Below are 12022 nucleotides of genomic sequence, written 5' to 3'. Positions count from 1 at the left end.
TGGTTTATGGAAGGAATTTATGTTTGTGAAGATGATGAACTTGAAATGAAAGTAATGTACCAATGAACAGATGATACATTGGTTTGAATAATTCTGATAAACAATTTGAAAGTTGATTGGTTTTTAATTACATTTTCCGTATTACTTATACATTTTCTTATGAAAAACATAGAAGAACAAATAAAAGCTTGCATAGAAATGGAGGATAAAATTAAACCAAAAAACCTTACTAATTAATTCTATTCACATCAATACCAAGTCAAATTGTAATAACCTAGAAAATGACACGAGCTTAAAGCCATATTTTTTTTTTGTTTTTTTTTGGGTAAGAAGAAAGGGGCTCATTTAAGGGAGGGGGGAGACTAAGGGAAAACCCTCAAATGAGTCCCATGAGGCTTGATCCCTAAACCTCAGGGATATGAGATGGGAGCGATACTACTACTCCATCACCTCAAGTCCTCAACCTCAACTTAAAGACATATTAGTCAAATCAAATTCTAAAGGTTAATTAATGCTTATTCATCATCTTATGCAAGGAGTATAGAAATTGTAAACCCTTTGAATATGAACCATTAAACATTTTAATCGATGTAATATTATTCTAAGACTGGAGAAGATAAAAAGGAATAAAGAAAATAGAGAGCAACAAAATCTCTAAGTGATGAGATTTAACTTTTAAGGCTACTAGTTCTGTTATACTAATTCTCTTGTTCTTGATTGGAGAGACACGTACGTAAAACTATACAGTTCCTAGTCAAATGAATGAAATGGTGATGTCTATGATATGTTTTTACACATTCTTATTATTATGTAATTTAAGGCAACTCAGATACTTGTAAAATCTTCCCAAGAGTTGTAAATGTTCAGACACAAATTTCATGTAATCAAATAAAAAAATTATATGGGAGACTATCATAGTAGTATGGTGATGAGTTCACTATTAACGTTGATACTGGCAACTATGGCTTTCACTAACAAATCACAACCTCAAATGGCCATGCCGCCAGCGCCTGGGCCAGCCCCAGCTTTGCCACCCACTAAGGTGTTTAGTCTGGCTTTACTTTTTCAAAAAAATTTACAAGCAGGTTTACCACCAACTCCAAGGACAGCGCCTCCTCCATCAACTCCAACAAAGGTGCCCCCTCCAAGGCCGGTGTCGCCTCCACCGTGAACACCTGTGATCATTCCGAATCCACCACCATCTTTTTAGCCACCTCCACCTTCAGATGATGATTCCGCTCCTCCACCTTTAGAGGTGGCAGAACCACCATCAGAACCTATGCCTGCTGACACTCCACAACCATCTCCGCGCCTGCCAAAAGCACCCACAGATGATTCCAACCTTTACCACCATTAGGAGTCAATTCCCCATCGGAACCTAAGCCTGCTTTCAATCCATCTCCTATGTTTAACCCTCCTACAACACCACCTGAAACCTCAACCACCACAGATGACGACATTCCACCATCACCACCACCAGCAAACGAATAGATTCCCTGGAGCTCAACTTTAACAACCAATGTAAAAATACCTTATCAGCTCTGTTATGTACAAATCATAGTATGTTTCCTGCTGTGTTTATTGTTGCACAAATTTTTTTTTGTGGCTGGCCACACCGTGTGGCCGGGATTACTTATTCAGGGCTAACCCCTGATCGACCCATTAATTCAAGAATAAGGAACTCCTAACCGACCAAGTAACCCCGGTCACAAAGTGTGGCCAGCCACAGAAAACGCGCTGTTATTGTTGTAGGTCTGTAAATAGTCTTACTAAAAATCAAATTAAAGAGGATGAATGCTTCAAAGTGAAGCTTAGAAACAGGTTCATCTAAAAATATATAGATCAACATTCAGAGAGTGCATACACCAAAATGCTGGATTGCATTAGAACAAACTTCAGCACTGCAGTAACTATAACACCTAATCTTTCTCCAACAACGGTCATAGATATATACAGCATCACCAAAATAATAGTTCCAACTTCAAAAGCTCATTCTCCCTGTGTACAGACTTGTATTGCTCAAAAACTAAAACTGCGCAGTTAGCAAAAGTTAAGCATCTTCAGGCATCTCCTTCCACAACTACTGACAATTTACCTGCAACACGCAAGTTAAATTTGCGTAAGTTCGCAGAAATATACAATTACTCCCTTCCTCCCTGAATTTTGGATTTGGCTAAAATATTAATGCTATAAAATATAACATATAAACGGGACATACTCTAGAATGAAACAGTTAAAATATAAAAAATTGAATAGAAACAAGTAGCATTTTTAGGAAGAGATTAAAAAAAAGAAAAGAGGGAAAACAAGATGATATTTATATGTTAAGACTATCCTAAAAAGAAGTGTGAGAAACAATTTAGGGAATCCATTTAATGAAAGTATACAATATAAAGGGACAAATGGTATAACGGTGTAAATCAAAAGTGACATAGTAGTAAATAAAGAAGATATGAGAACAGAAAGTCGAACTAACCTTCGGTGCAAAGCCTTAACATCCTCAGCTAGCGCCGGACTCTCCAAGAATAAATCACCACAGTCCTTTAGATCAACTGGCTCTATATTAAAATCTTGCGTTCCACGGTATTCATTCCACTCAAACCACCTTTTTGCAATTTGTTCCTTCTTGAAACACGTAAGATGGTCTTCCTCTTCAGGGGAGTCAGCAGCAATCAGTCGGTAAACATAAACTTTTTTCTCCTGACCGGGACGAAATGCACGCCCTATTGCTTGGCGCGACACAGACGGATTCAAATGGACATCCAGGACTATAATCCGGGAGGCGCCCACAAGAGATATTCCTTCTCCACAAGCTTTGATTGATCCGAAGAAGACCCGTGCATCAGGGGAGTTATTGAACTGTTCCATATGTGATTCTCGCAGATCAGTAGATGTATCACCACAAATCATGAATATCTCTTTACCAACAGACCACCCCTTCCTATTGACAGCTAACCGTTCCAGAAAATTTAAAGGCAGCAAATACTGGCTAAACACCAGTAGCTTTTCTCCATTACTTTCACATAAACGCAGCATATTCAAAAAAAATTTAGCCTTGACTCCTTCTCTAATGTCTATCTTTTCAACCAGCTCATCAATCTTGGCATCATATTGCAATGACCGTTTTTCAGAACCAGGATTATTGTCTGAAAAAAGCTTGAGCTTTGGGTGAGTGTAGACTGCACAACCCAATGAGGTTTTCCTGAATTTTGTTTTTTCCCTCTTATTCAGCTTATCAACTTCAATTTTCTGTTGAGGGCTCAAACTGAGAAGAACAGTAAAGTCTACAAGTCCAGGAAGATCATCCAAGAAGTCACCCCTGTAGTAGTGCAATACCTTGCTTGTCATCTCCCTCAGATCTTTGATTACAGCCTCCTTTCTTTTCCAGTCTTCATCCTGCTGAAGGGTGTATTCAACAAGATCAAAAAAATTGCTCTCAACATTCCCTCCTTTCAACTGCTTTTTAAACCCATGAAATTGCACTCTACTCATGATACGTTTCTTTATGCTCCTGGATTCGTCAAGCTTCAAAAATTTTGGGCGGACGAGGTTTAAAATGGTGAAAACCTCTTTGACATGATTTTGGTAGAGTGTGCCAGATAGCACTACCTTCCTAGGAGTTTGGACTTTGGCAAGTGAATGCAGCACGTCAGTGTTCTCATTCCTAGGAGTATGACCTTCATCCAAGATAAGGATGCTAGGGCGCTTCAGCAGTACCTCTTGGCAATAAGCAGTTGCCTTGCATGAGCTGTCACCAGTAACAATAGTTGAGAACTGCTTATAACCCAGAAAAAGTATGCTCCTCTGCTCTACCCACTGTCTAAGAACTTCCTTCTGTTGAAACCTATTTTCAGCTTTCATGGAGTAGAAATCAAGTAGAGGAATGTCCTCTACTTGCCATCTTTGAAACTCCTTTTTCCAAGTAGGGAGAATTCCCTTGGGAAGCACCACCAATGGCCTAGCATCTGGATATTGGGCTAGAAAACTTTGCATGAAACTGATGATCATAAAAGTCTTTCCAGAGCCAGGAGCGTGAGCCAAGATGCAACCACCAGGATTTTCAGTAATTAAGTTGCTCAATAAGAAGTTAAATCCCTCTGACTGGTGAGGCTTCATTTGCTTTTTATGCCTAGGATGAGCAGAGATTTCAGTCACAGCCAAATCATGCCCAGGCAGGTTAATCCCATCCAGATGGTAGTCGGTGTCATCGTTCTCTCTGTTAGAACGAGAATCAGACCTGTAACTTCTCACGCGAGCAGCCTGATGTAAAGAAAAGTTAAAATGAGTGTCATGAAAAGCAAATGGCATCAATTCATAAGTACAAGCCATAAGAACTTCTAGCAGAACACCAATCCAGACAACAGAAGCCAATATGATGACATTGATACTGACAGACAACAGGGCTGTAAAAAAATTTAATATAAAATCAAAATAGGTATTAATCAGTTATCACAGATAAATTTCGTCTGACACGGGTATGTGTCCAGGACTCCAGGTGTCAGGCTTTGCATCAGCATAAACTGAAAGTTACAAAATAAGTGCCTCCAAGCCTATGTCAAAATGTCATATACAGTTAACAAACAGATAATCCATCCAAGTAACATCCGCACAGAAAAAATCAAGTAAACTTTAAGAATGTAGAGGTGTAGATAGATACTATGATTATTAGTATACTATAGATCTGAGTGTCGGATCCTAACAATCACATATCTTCAGCCAAAACAAGATTTTGAAGAACTGTAGGATGACATAATGTTCTGTTCTACAATTTAACCAATTAATAAATGTAATTGAATTCTGCTAAATACATTTAAACTTAAGGCCCTGTTCACTTCACCTTAAAAAAATAATATTCAATAATAATAATTTCAGTTCAGTAATAATAAGTCCAGTTCAGCAAAAATAATTTCAATTCAGTAATAATAAGTTCAATTCAGTAAAAATAATTTCAGTTCAGTAAAAATCAATAACTATAGAAAAGAAATTTAACAGAGAATCAGTAAAAAATAATTTCAGTTAAGCAAAAATAATTTCAATTTCAGTTCAGTAAAATTAATTTCAATTCAGTAAAAATAATTTAAGTTCAGCAAAAATAATTTCAGTTCAACAAAAATAAGGTGAAGTGAACAGGGCCTAAGTATTGAAAATTTTTCTAGTCAATACATAATCACCAACCTATCTGACCAAGGAATTACAAAAATATCTCTCAGATATTTCCCCAAGGGACTAATGAGAACCTCCAAAACATTTTTTGGCTTACTGATGTTACTATAACTAAATCTCTACATCCCAAAACTATAGATAAAGAAATTACAGACCACAAATAGTCTCTTCCTTTAACTCAATTGTCGTTTTAAGTTTTAACTAGAGATCTGTCTCAAAAGCAGGCAATATTTGAATTATAGACACACATGTTTAATGGACTAGATCATCAAATCAAAGTTCTTGTTGAGGGCCCAACAAACTAAATCTGAGCAAATAACCACAAAAGTGTCCAGTGAGAAGTAGCAACTTGAGTAAATCAAGGACAAAATCAGACTCATAGTCATATACTCATATCCATACATCAAACAATAAAGAGAAAAGATCTAACTTCATATAGATATATACGTGATCTGAAATGGGAAAAAAATAAATAAATAAATAAAGAACTATTTCAAACCTTTATGTACTGGAAATCAAATATAGTCTCGATAGCCCTCTGGATGACTCCGCATACTCGGCACACATAGCCAATATCATCTTTGAGGACATATGAATGATCACAGCCCTCATCTTCTTCCACCGATTGCTCGTCTCCTGATTGATCAGCTGGAACATCCTACAAAGTGACAAAAATAACAAGTTAAATAGTTCTTTATACAGAAAAGAAAGTTTCACCATATTCCACGATGATGAGACTAAATAGGGATCAAAAATTCATTAAAGTGGATTACAAATTAAGGTTTGATATACTAAACAGCAGTAGTCATCAATTCATCATACTGTACAAAAGTAAATAAAAAGCACAAACGGAAGGAAAGGTCCAAATGATGATGAGTGCAACGAGGAGCATACTAGCATGCAGAAACAAGAGAGTTATGTACTGGATTACATAAATCAAAGTAATAAACAGTGTTGTTTTCTAATTCAGCCTGCTCCGAACAGTATATTCCAGATTTCTCCATAGAGAGTTATGTACTTATGTGTACAATTATCTTCGATAAAGATAAGGAAAAGTGAGCATCAGTTCTCTCATAACAATTAAACATTCATATTCTTTAATTTGTGAAAAGCTTGCAGCATACAGTTACAAGCCAACGGATCTGATCAGGGTGGCACAAGATGGTAAGACCACAAGAAGTTGAAATACATGAGATTTAACAAATAAAAAAAGATATATATACATACACCCAATTGCATATTCACAAGATACTAGCAAATGCATCTCACACAAGTTTGCAACCTTTGCTTACAGTAGTTTAGACTATATACACAAGAGATACTTTATATCATTCAAACATTTTCCGTTCCCATCTTATGCAAAGTTCACACTTTAAATGTATATGGGATTTGAGCATTGCTCCTTTGAACATTAATAAATCAATTTTGATAAAAAAAAAAAATATAATGCCATCAAAGCAGATTCCAAACATCTGACGCAGTGTAATCCAAAAATGACCGACTCAAATTTAAATCACCTCAATGCCTAAGCTACAACAACTAACATACAAATAAGAAGAAAATCAATTACTATCCAGCATGCCTCAACAACTAAACGAAATAACATAACATAACATAAAATATTTTTACAAAAAAATAAGAAGTAAAGAAACACAAATAATAGAAAGAAAAGATAAGGAAAGAAAATCACAGAAAATTGCAAGCAGTAGATCTGTTAGAGCAACGAGAAAAAATCACAAAATACAACCAGCAGTATACCTTGGAAGACTCTAACGCAAAATTCATCTCCTTCCACATGTCTGACAACTCTTCATCTTCGGCTTCATTTAAATCGTCATTTAACTCGTCTTCAATACCCAAATATACACCTTTGTCTTTTACCTTATCGATTTTTTTCTCTTCTACTTTAGTTGTTTTGACAGGTTTGACATCCACGTAATTATCAACCTGCTATCACAATAGTTCCCATCAAAACAAGGGAAGCAGATTTGATAATTTAACTATAACCAGGAAACAAAATGGCTAGGATTGAATCATAACAAGCAGCATCAGTTAGTAGTGAACAAAACTAAGCCGTCACAAGTAGTCAGTGAATCAATACACATTAAGAATGGAGAGGACAGGTTTTGACATCAAACATTCAAACGTCTATAGAAGCTTATATTATTCTTAAATTTAAATTATTAGAATACAACATTGAATAATGGTGGTTGATTTAGAAGAAAGGTAAAGCAGCACAAGTCAGGCAAAAATATTAACCTGATTGGCTTAGAAAAACAAAAGGCAACAAACTCTTGAGCCTCTTGAGTCTTGACACAAGTCATTTAGCATGCCAATATTCAGAAGGTACAATTAGGGTCTAGATTGTTTTGCTGCTGATTAATATTCAGCATACCAGACAAGAATATGTAATGACGATAATAAGCGGTTAATTCTCAGCTAAGGACTTTCACCAAAGCTTAACTCCTGCGTTTCCTTTGAAAGTGCAGAACATTAATAGATTGAACAATAGTCTGTTCCATTAAATTTCACTTTTATCAGTTTGATTCACACAAAACACGGCCTCATTAATCACACGTAAAACAAGATGCAATCTTATCAGTTTAATGACACATTTTTTTTCACTAAAGTCGCAGTTGCAAACTTGCAATTCAAAAGACTGCTACTATAACATTTGACAGGACAATCTCTATTGACAATATGAAGGACTGAAAACAATTAAAGAGCATTTTACAAAACAGCGCACAAGTGATAAAACAATATGGCAAACTTGAGATTGAAAAAAAAAGAATTGGTTTGACATGGGAAGAACCGAAGAAATCCCAAAAAAGACTTGGCAGAACAAATAATCAGCAATTAGTGATACAAAGGGTAATTCAATAAATATATTGCAAATTATAAAGAGAAGACATTATATTGATTTAATATAAGCCTTGGACAAAGAGAGATATAAAAATCTAACCCGCAAGGTCTCTGCATGGAGTTCAATATTAGTAGGTGGAGGCCTGGGTAAGGCAATCTCTTGAAAGTGAAGGAAGTTTTTTCGGTCAGCATCTTCCTCATCATCTGACTCAATTATCAACACGGGTTCAGATCTTGGAGTGATGCACTTTGTCTCAAGACTATCCAAATCAACAATATCCGTAACCACTTCTCCTTTTACATCATATTTTGCATACGGTGATGAAAATTCGAGTTCGGGATTTGTTGTAAACAGAGAATTAAAAACCTGAACCTTTCGCGCAACCAATGCTTCAACATCTTTCGTAACACTTCCATATTTACCCCAGTTGATGCTATCTAGTAGTTCTGGAATTGTGAATGGATCAGAATAATCGAAGAGTGTGGGTTTTTCTCCTCCTCCATGAGAAAACTTCAGTTTCTTACTACTCGCAGCATAGTTATCTGTTCCATCCAAGGAATATCCATTAACTTATAGAAGCACTAACAATACAAGCTGGAAGCTTTGAAAATTATGAAAGACAAAAATAAACATATCAGCTCATCAAACACAAAACTAGGAAAATACACAGACAAATCTCAAAAACGCTCAAATGATCCATTACATCGAATCAACTATATGTTTTAAAAAATAGTAATATGGGGTTCTACGAATAAATAACACCTTTTGAGTCTAATTAGAATGGAGATTAATACCTTTTAGAGAAACTATGCTTTTACATTCATCACAATAAATCAACCAAATCTTCCAAAAAATTTCCTTAGTTTAATAAATCTGAATCAATACAAGAACTTGCACTATGTGCTAAAACCTCTTTACGTCCGCAAAATCGGTTAAGAAAATTGTATGCACACTAACCAATGTATATAGCCTTGATAATCATCAAACTCGTGTATATTAGTATATATTCTACTACCTCCGTTACAGGTTATGTACAATTAGACATTTTCCCTCTCTACTTTATGTCAAATCGTTGCACATAACCTTTAACGGAGGTAGTATTTCTAAAAAACAACACAAAAACATGAAACATACTCATGAAATTTCAACAAAATAACTACTCCCTCCGTTCCACAATGATATTCTTGTTTGGAATCTTTGACTTTTTTAAGAAAGAGAGAATCTTCTAAATTTCTCTTAATCTATAAGAATAAATATAGTCATGTGGGATCTAGTTTGATTCGTCTTGGTGAGTAGATTATTAATATCTAACTTTTATAATTTTTGCTAGTGTGATTAAAGATATTTGCGGTCAAAATTGGGTAAAAAATTTGCATCGATTTACGAAATAGGAACATCATTCTGGAACGGAGGGAGTAATTGTAACGCTTTGACTGGTGATCTATGGAACCTTGAAGATTCCTAAAACCCCGAAAAATGTTATGTTAAAACTAAAAAATAAAAGAATTTTCAATATTTCAGGAATTACCCACTTGGCCACTTCCTCCATTATAAAAATTTCATGAAAACCCAGATAAATTTAACAGATAATTATTTCATGAAAACCCAGACAAAAAATAAAACCAATATAAAATGGGAAAATCAACACAAACTGAGGACTATAAATTTAACCAAAAAAAAAAAAAAAAACATGCGAAAAATGGGAATGAAATAACCTGTACAGACTTCAGCAGCTCCACGCTTCATGTTTTAATCCTCTAAAAAAATTAGGAAACAATACACAAATTAATGTTGTAAAATAAAAAAATATTGTCAAAAAAAAATGACAGCATTAGCAAAACTAGTTGATTTTCTAGATGATCACTAAAAAGAGGGGAAATTTTGAGAAATTATGAACCCTAGAATCGGAAATCAGAAGCAATAGAAGAGGATAAGAGAGAATAGAGGACTCACATTGAAGAAACGACGTCGTCGGATGGTGTTGGGTGATCGAAACGCTGTGGTTGGAGGGGTGGTGGAAGGTGAAGAGCTGAGGAGTGCCTTTGGGACTCTGGCGTTGTGTGCAGTGAGGAGAGAGAAATAAAGGAGAAGTAAAAAAGAGAGAGATAAATATGGACTAGGGGTAGTGGAAAATGTGTTAAGGCGAATGCTGATGTGGCTTTTGACACGTGTCTGAATCCCATTGGTCCATTAGTTTTTTTACTACTCGTACCTCCATTTTCTAATTACTTCGTATTTGCAATAAATAAATATTTTATGTTTTGTAATATCTTTTTTTAATGTAAATAAAGAGAAACCGAGGTAATTTTTAACCATCCTATTGGAGAAGTATTCCTTGGATATTGTTTTAGCATACTTTGTTTGTTGTTACCCTCTCCGTTCCTATTCTACTTTGAGGTAATCCTTTCTATTGGTAAATTTTAAACTTTTATACAAAAATACTCCGTAAAATACTAATTTTACACATTTATCCCTATATTTTCACTCCTAATACACTTACCCTCGCAATCTCATATTACCAACTTTCAATGCAACTATTTTCATTTACCAAAATATTTATATATTCCCAAAATAACTATTTGCATTTACCAAAATATTTAGTTATTCCCAAAACAAATATTCTCGTTTTACATATTCCCCATAATTTTTTCTTATACCTACGTAATAAACCAAATGTAACCGTAAAAAAGTAAAAGAGAGAGTAAGAATTATAGAGTGTGATATCTTCACCTTACAAAAATATAAACTTGCGGTCTATTTATGACTGATCAAGTTTAATCACGTAAAAATATAGTGAAATTACTCAACTAGGGGTTGATTAGCACCAATCAAGTTCAATAAGTTCAAGTGAAGATTATGTACTATAGGTTTTTGAGTACTATAAATGACTCGGTTGCGTTATTGCGTATAGATAAATAAAAATTTATGAAGTATGTATTTTGGCATTAAATACTTTGAATGTTAACTATAATAGACCGAAGAAAAAAATATACTTATATTAATAATAGTTAACATGCCTTATTTGGTGTTTACTTTGTTACCTTTACGAAACGAATTCATTTAAACATGTGATTCAGTTTAGATTATCACGTCATAAAAGGTTAGTGAAAAAAACAATGACAACTCACAATTTTTTTTTTTTGGTGTGGGGTCATACCATATAAAAATTTGTTAGATGCTTACCTTTTTTATGGGGAAAGAGGAGTAATTGTATGTTTTGTGGCATGAAAAAAATTGAAAGAATTTTGGAAAAAAATATCAAGAGTAATATGACCTTTGGCTGATCATTCAAAAATAAAACGACTTTTAATAAACATCTGTGCAGAATAAAACGTGACTAATTTGTGTTATGTTTAAAAAGCGTGACACATGTGCAATGTTAATCAAAACCACCCTTCCCATTAGCCTCCTCGTACCTTTTCACTGACCCCACCTCCGGTTATCACCAACTTGAAAACCCACAACCCTCCATTAGCTCAAAACCTCACCCCATCCTCACCTAGCCTCCACTAGACCCAAAATCCCTACCATATCCCTCTTGAAACCCCTTACATATCCACCATCAAAAAAGTTTCGCACCAACCAACAAGGCAAAAACATGTTCACCATTAAAAAACTTCTGCACCAACCGACAAGGCAAAGGGACTGAGAAAAGAGGTTAGGATTGGGTTAGGGAAAGCAAGGTTGAGATAGGAATAGAGGAGAGTAGGATTAGGTGATGATAGATGGTTGGAGTGGAAAGGGGCAATAATGGTGGGAGTGTTTTTCTCTTTTTCCAAAATTTTAATCAATCATAATGTGACATGTACCCAGTTGAACTTGTGTAACAAGTTAACTGTTTTTTAAAACAAAGTATTGTCAAATGTCATTTTATTTTGGAATAATTGAAACTTACAATATGTTTTGTTGTTAGAAGACTAACCAAGGGTCGTGCTATTTTTGACAATTTTTCTAGCTTTTAGAATGACTAGTAGCTTACCACATTGGTTTATAAGA

The 12022-nt window shown here is 34.9% G+C and overlaps 1 protein-coding gene across 2 annotated transcripts; it reads right to left on the bottom strand.

The window, feature by feature from the left end:
- Window positions 1-1791: 1791 nt before the first annotated feature.
- LOC145589867 (protein CHROMATIN REMODELING 35-like) lies at window positions 1792-10111 on the bottom strand. Of its 2 annotated transcripts, none has more exons than XM_081646560.1 (7): window positions 9980-10111; window positions 9742-9783; window positions 8126-8568; window positions 6922-7113; window positions 5663-5821; window positions 2477-4260; window positions 1792-2095 (listed from the first exon to the last, which is right to left on the bottom strand). In XM_081646560.1, exons 2-7 carry the CDS (start codon window positions 9770-9772, stop codon window positions 2092-2094), a joined length of 2613 nt encoding a protein of 870 aa, XP_081502686.1. In that variant the 5' UTR covers window positions 9773-9783; window positions 9980-10111; the 3' UTR covers window positions 1792-2091. The 2 variants fall into 2 exon arrangements, with proteins under 2 accessions (XP_081502686.1, XP_081502687.1); XM_081646561.1 differs by having other exon boundaries at window positions 6922-7110.
- Window positions 10112-12022: the final 1911 nt, after the last annotated feature.

This window comes from Chenopodium album, chromosome 17, assembly GCF_948465745.1.
Source record: "Chenopodium album chromosome 17, dcCheAlbu1.1, whole genome shotgun sequence".
NCBI classification, from domain to species: Eukaryota; Viridiplantae; Streptophyta; class Magnoliopsida; order Caryophyllales; family Amaranthaceae; genus Chenopodium; species Chenopodium album.
This window is presented reverse-complemented; position numbering and strand designations above follow the sequence as displayed.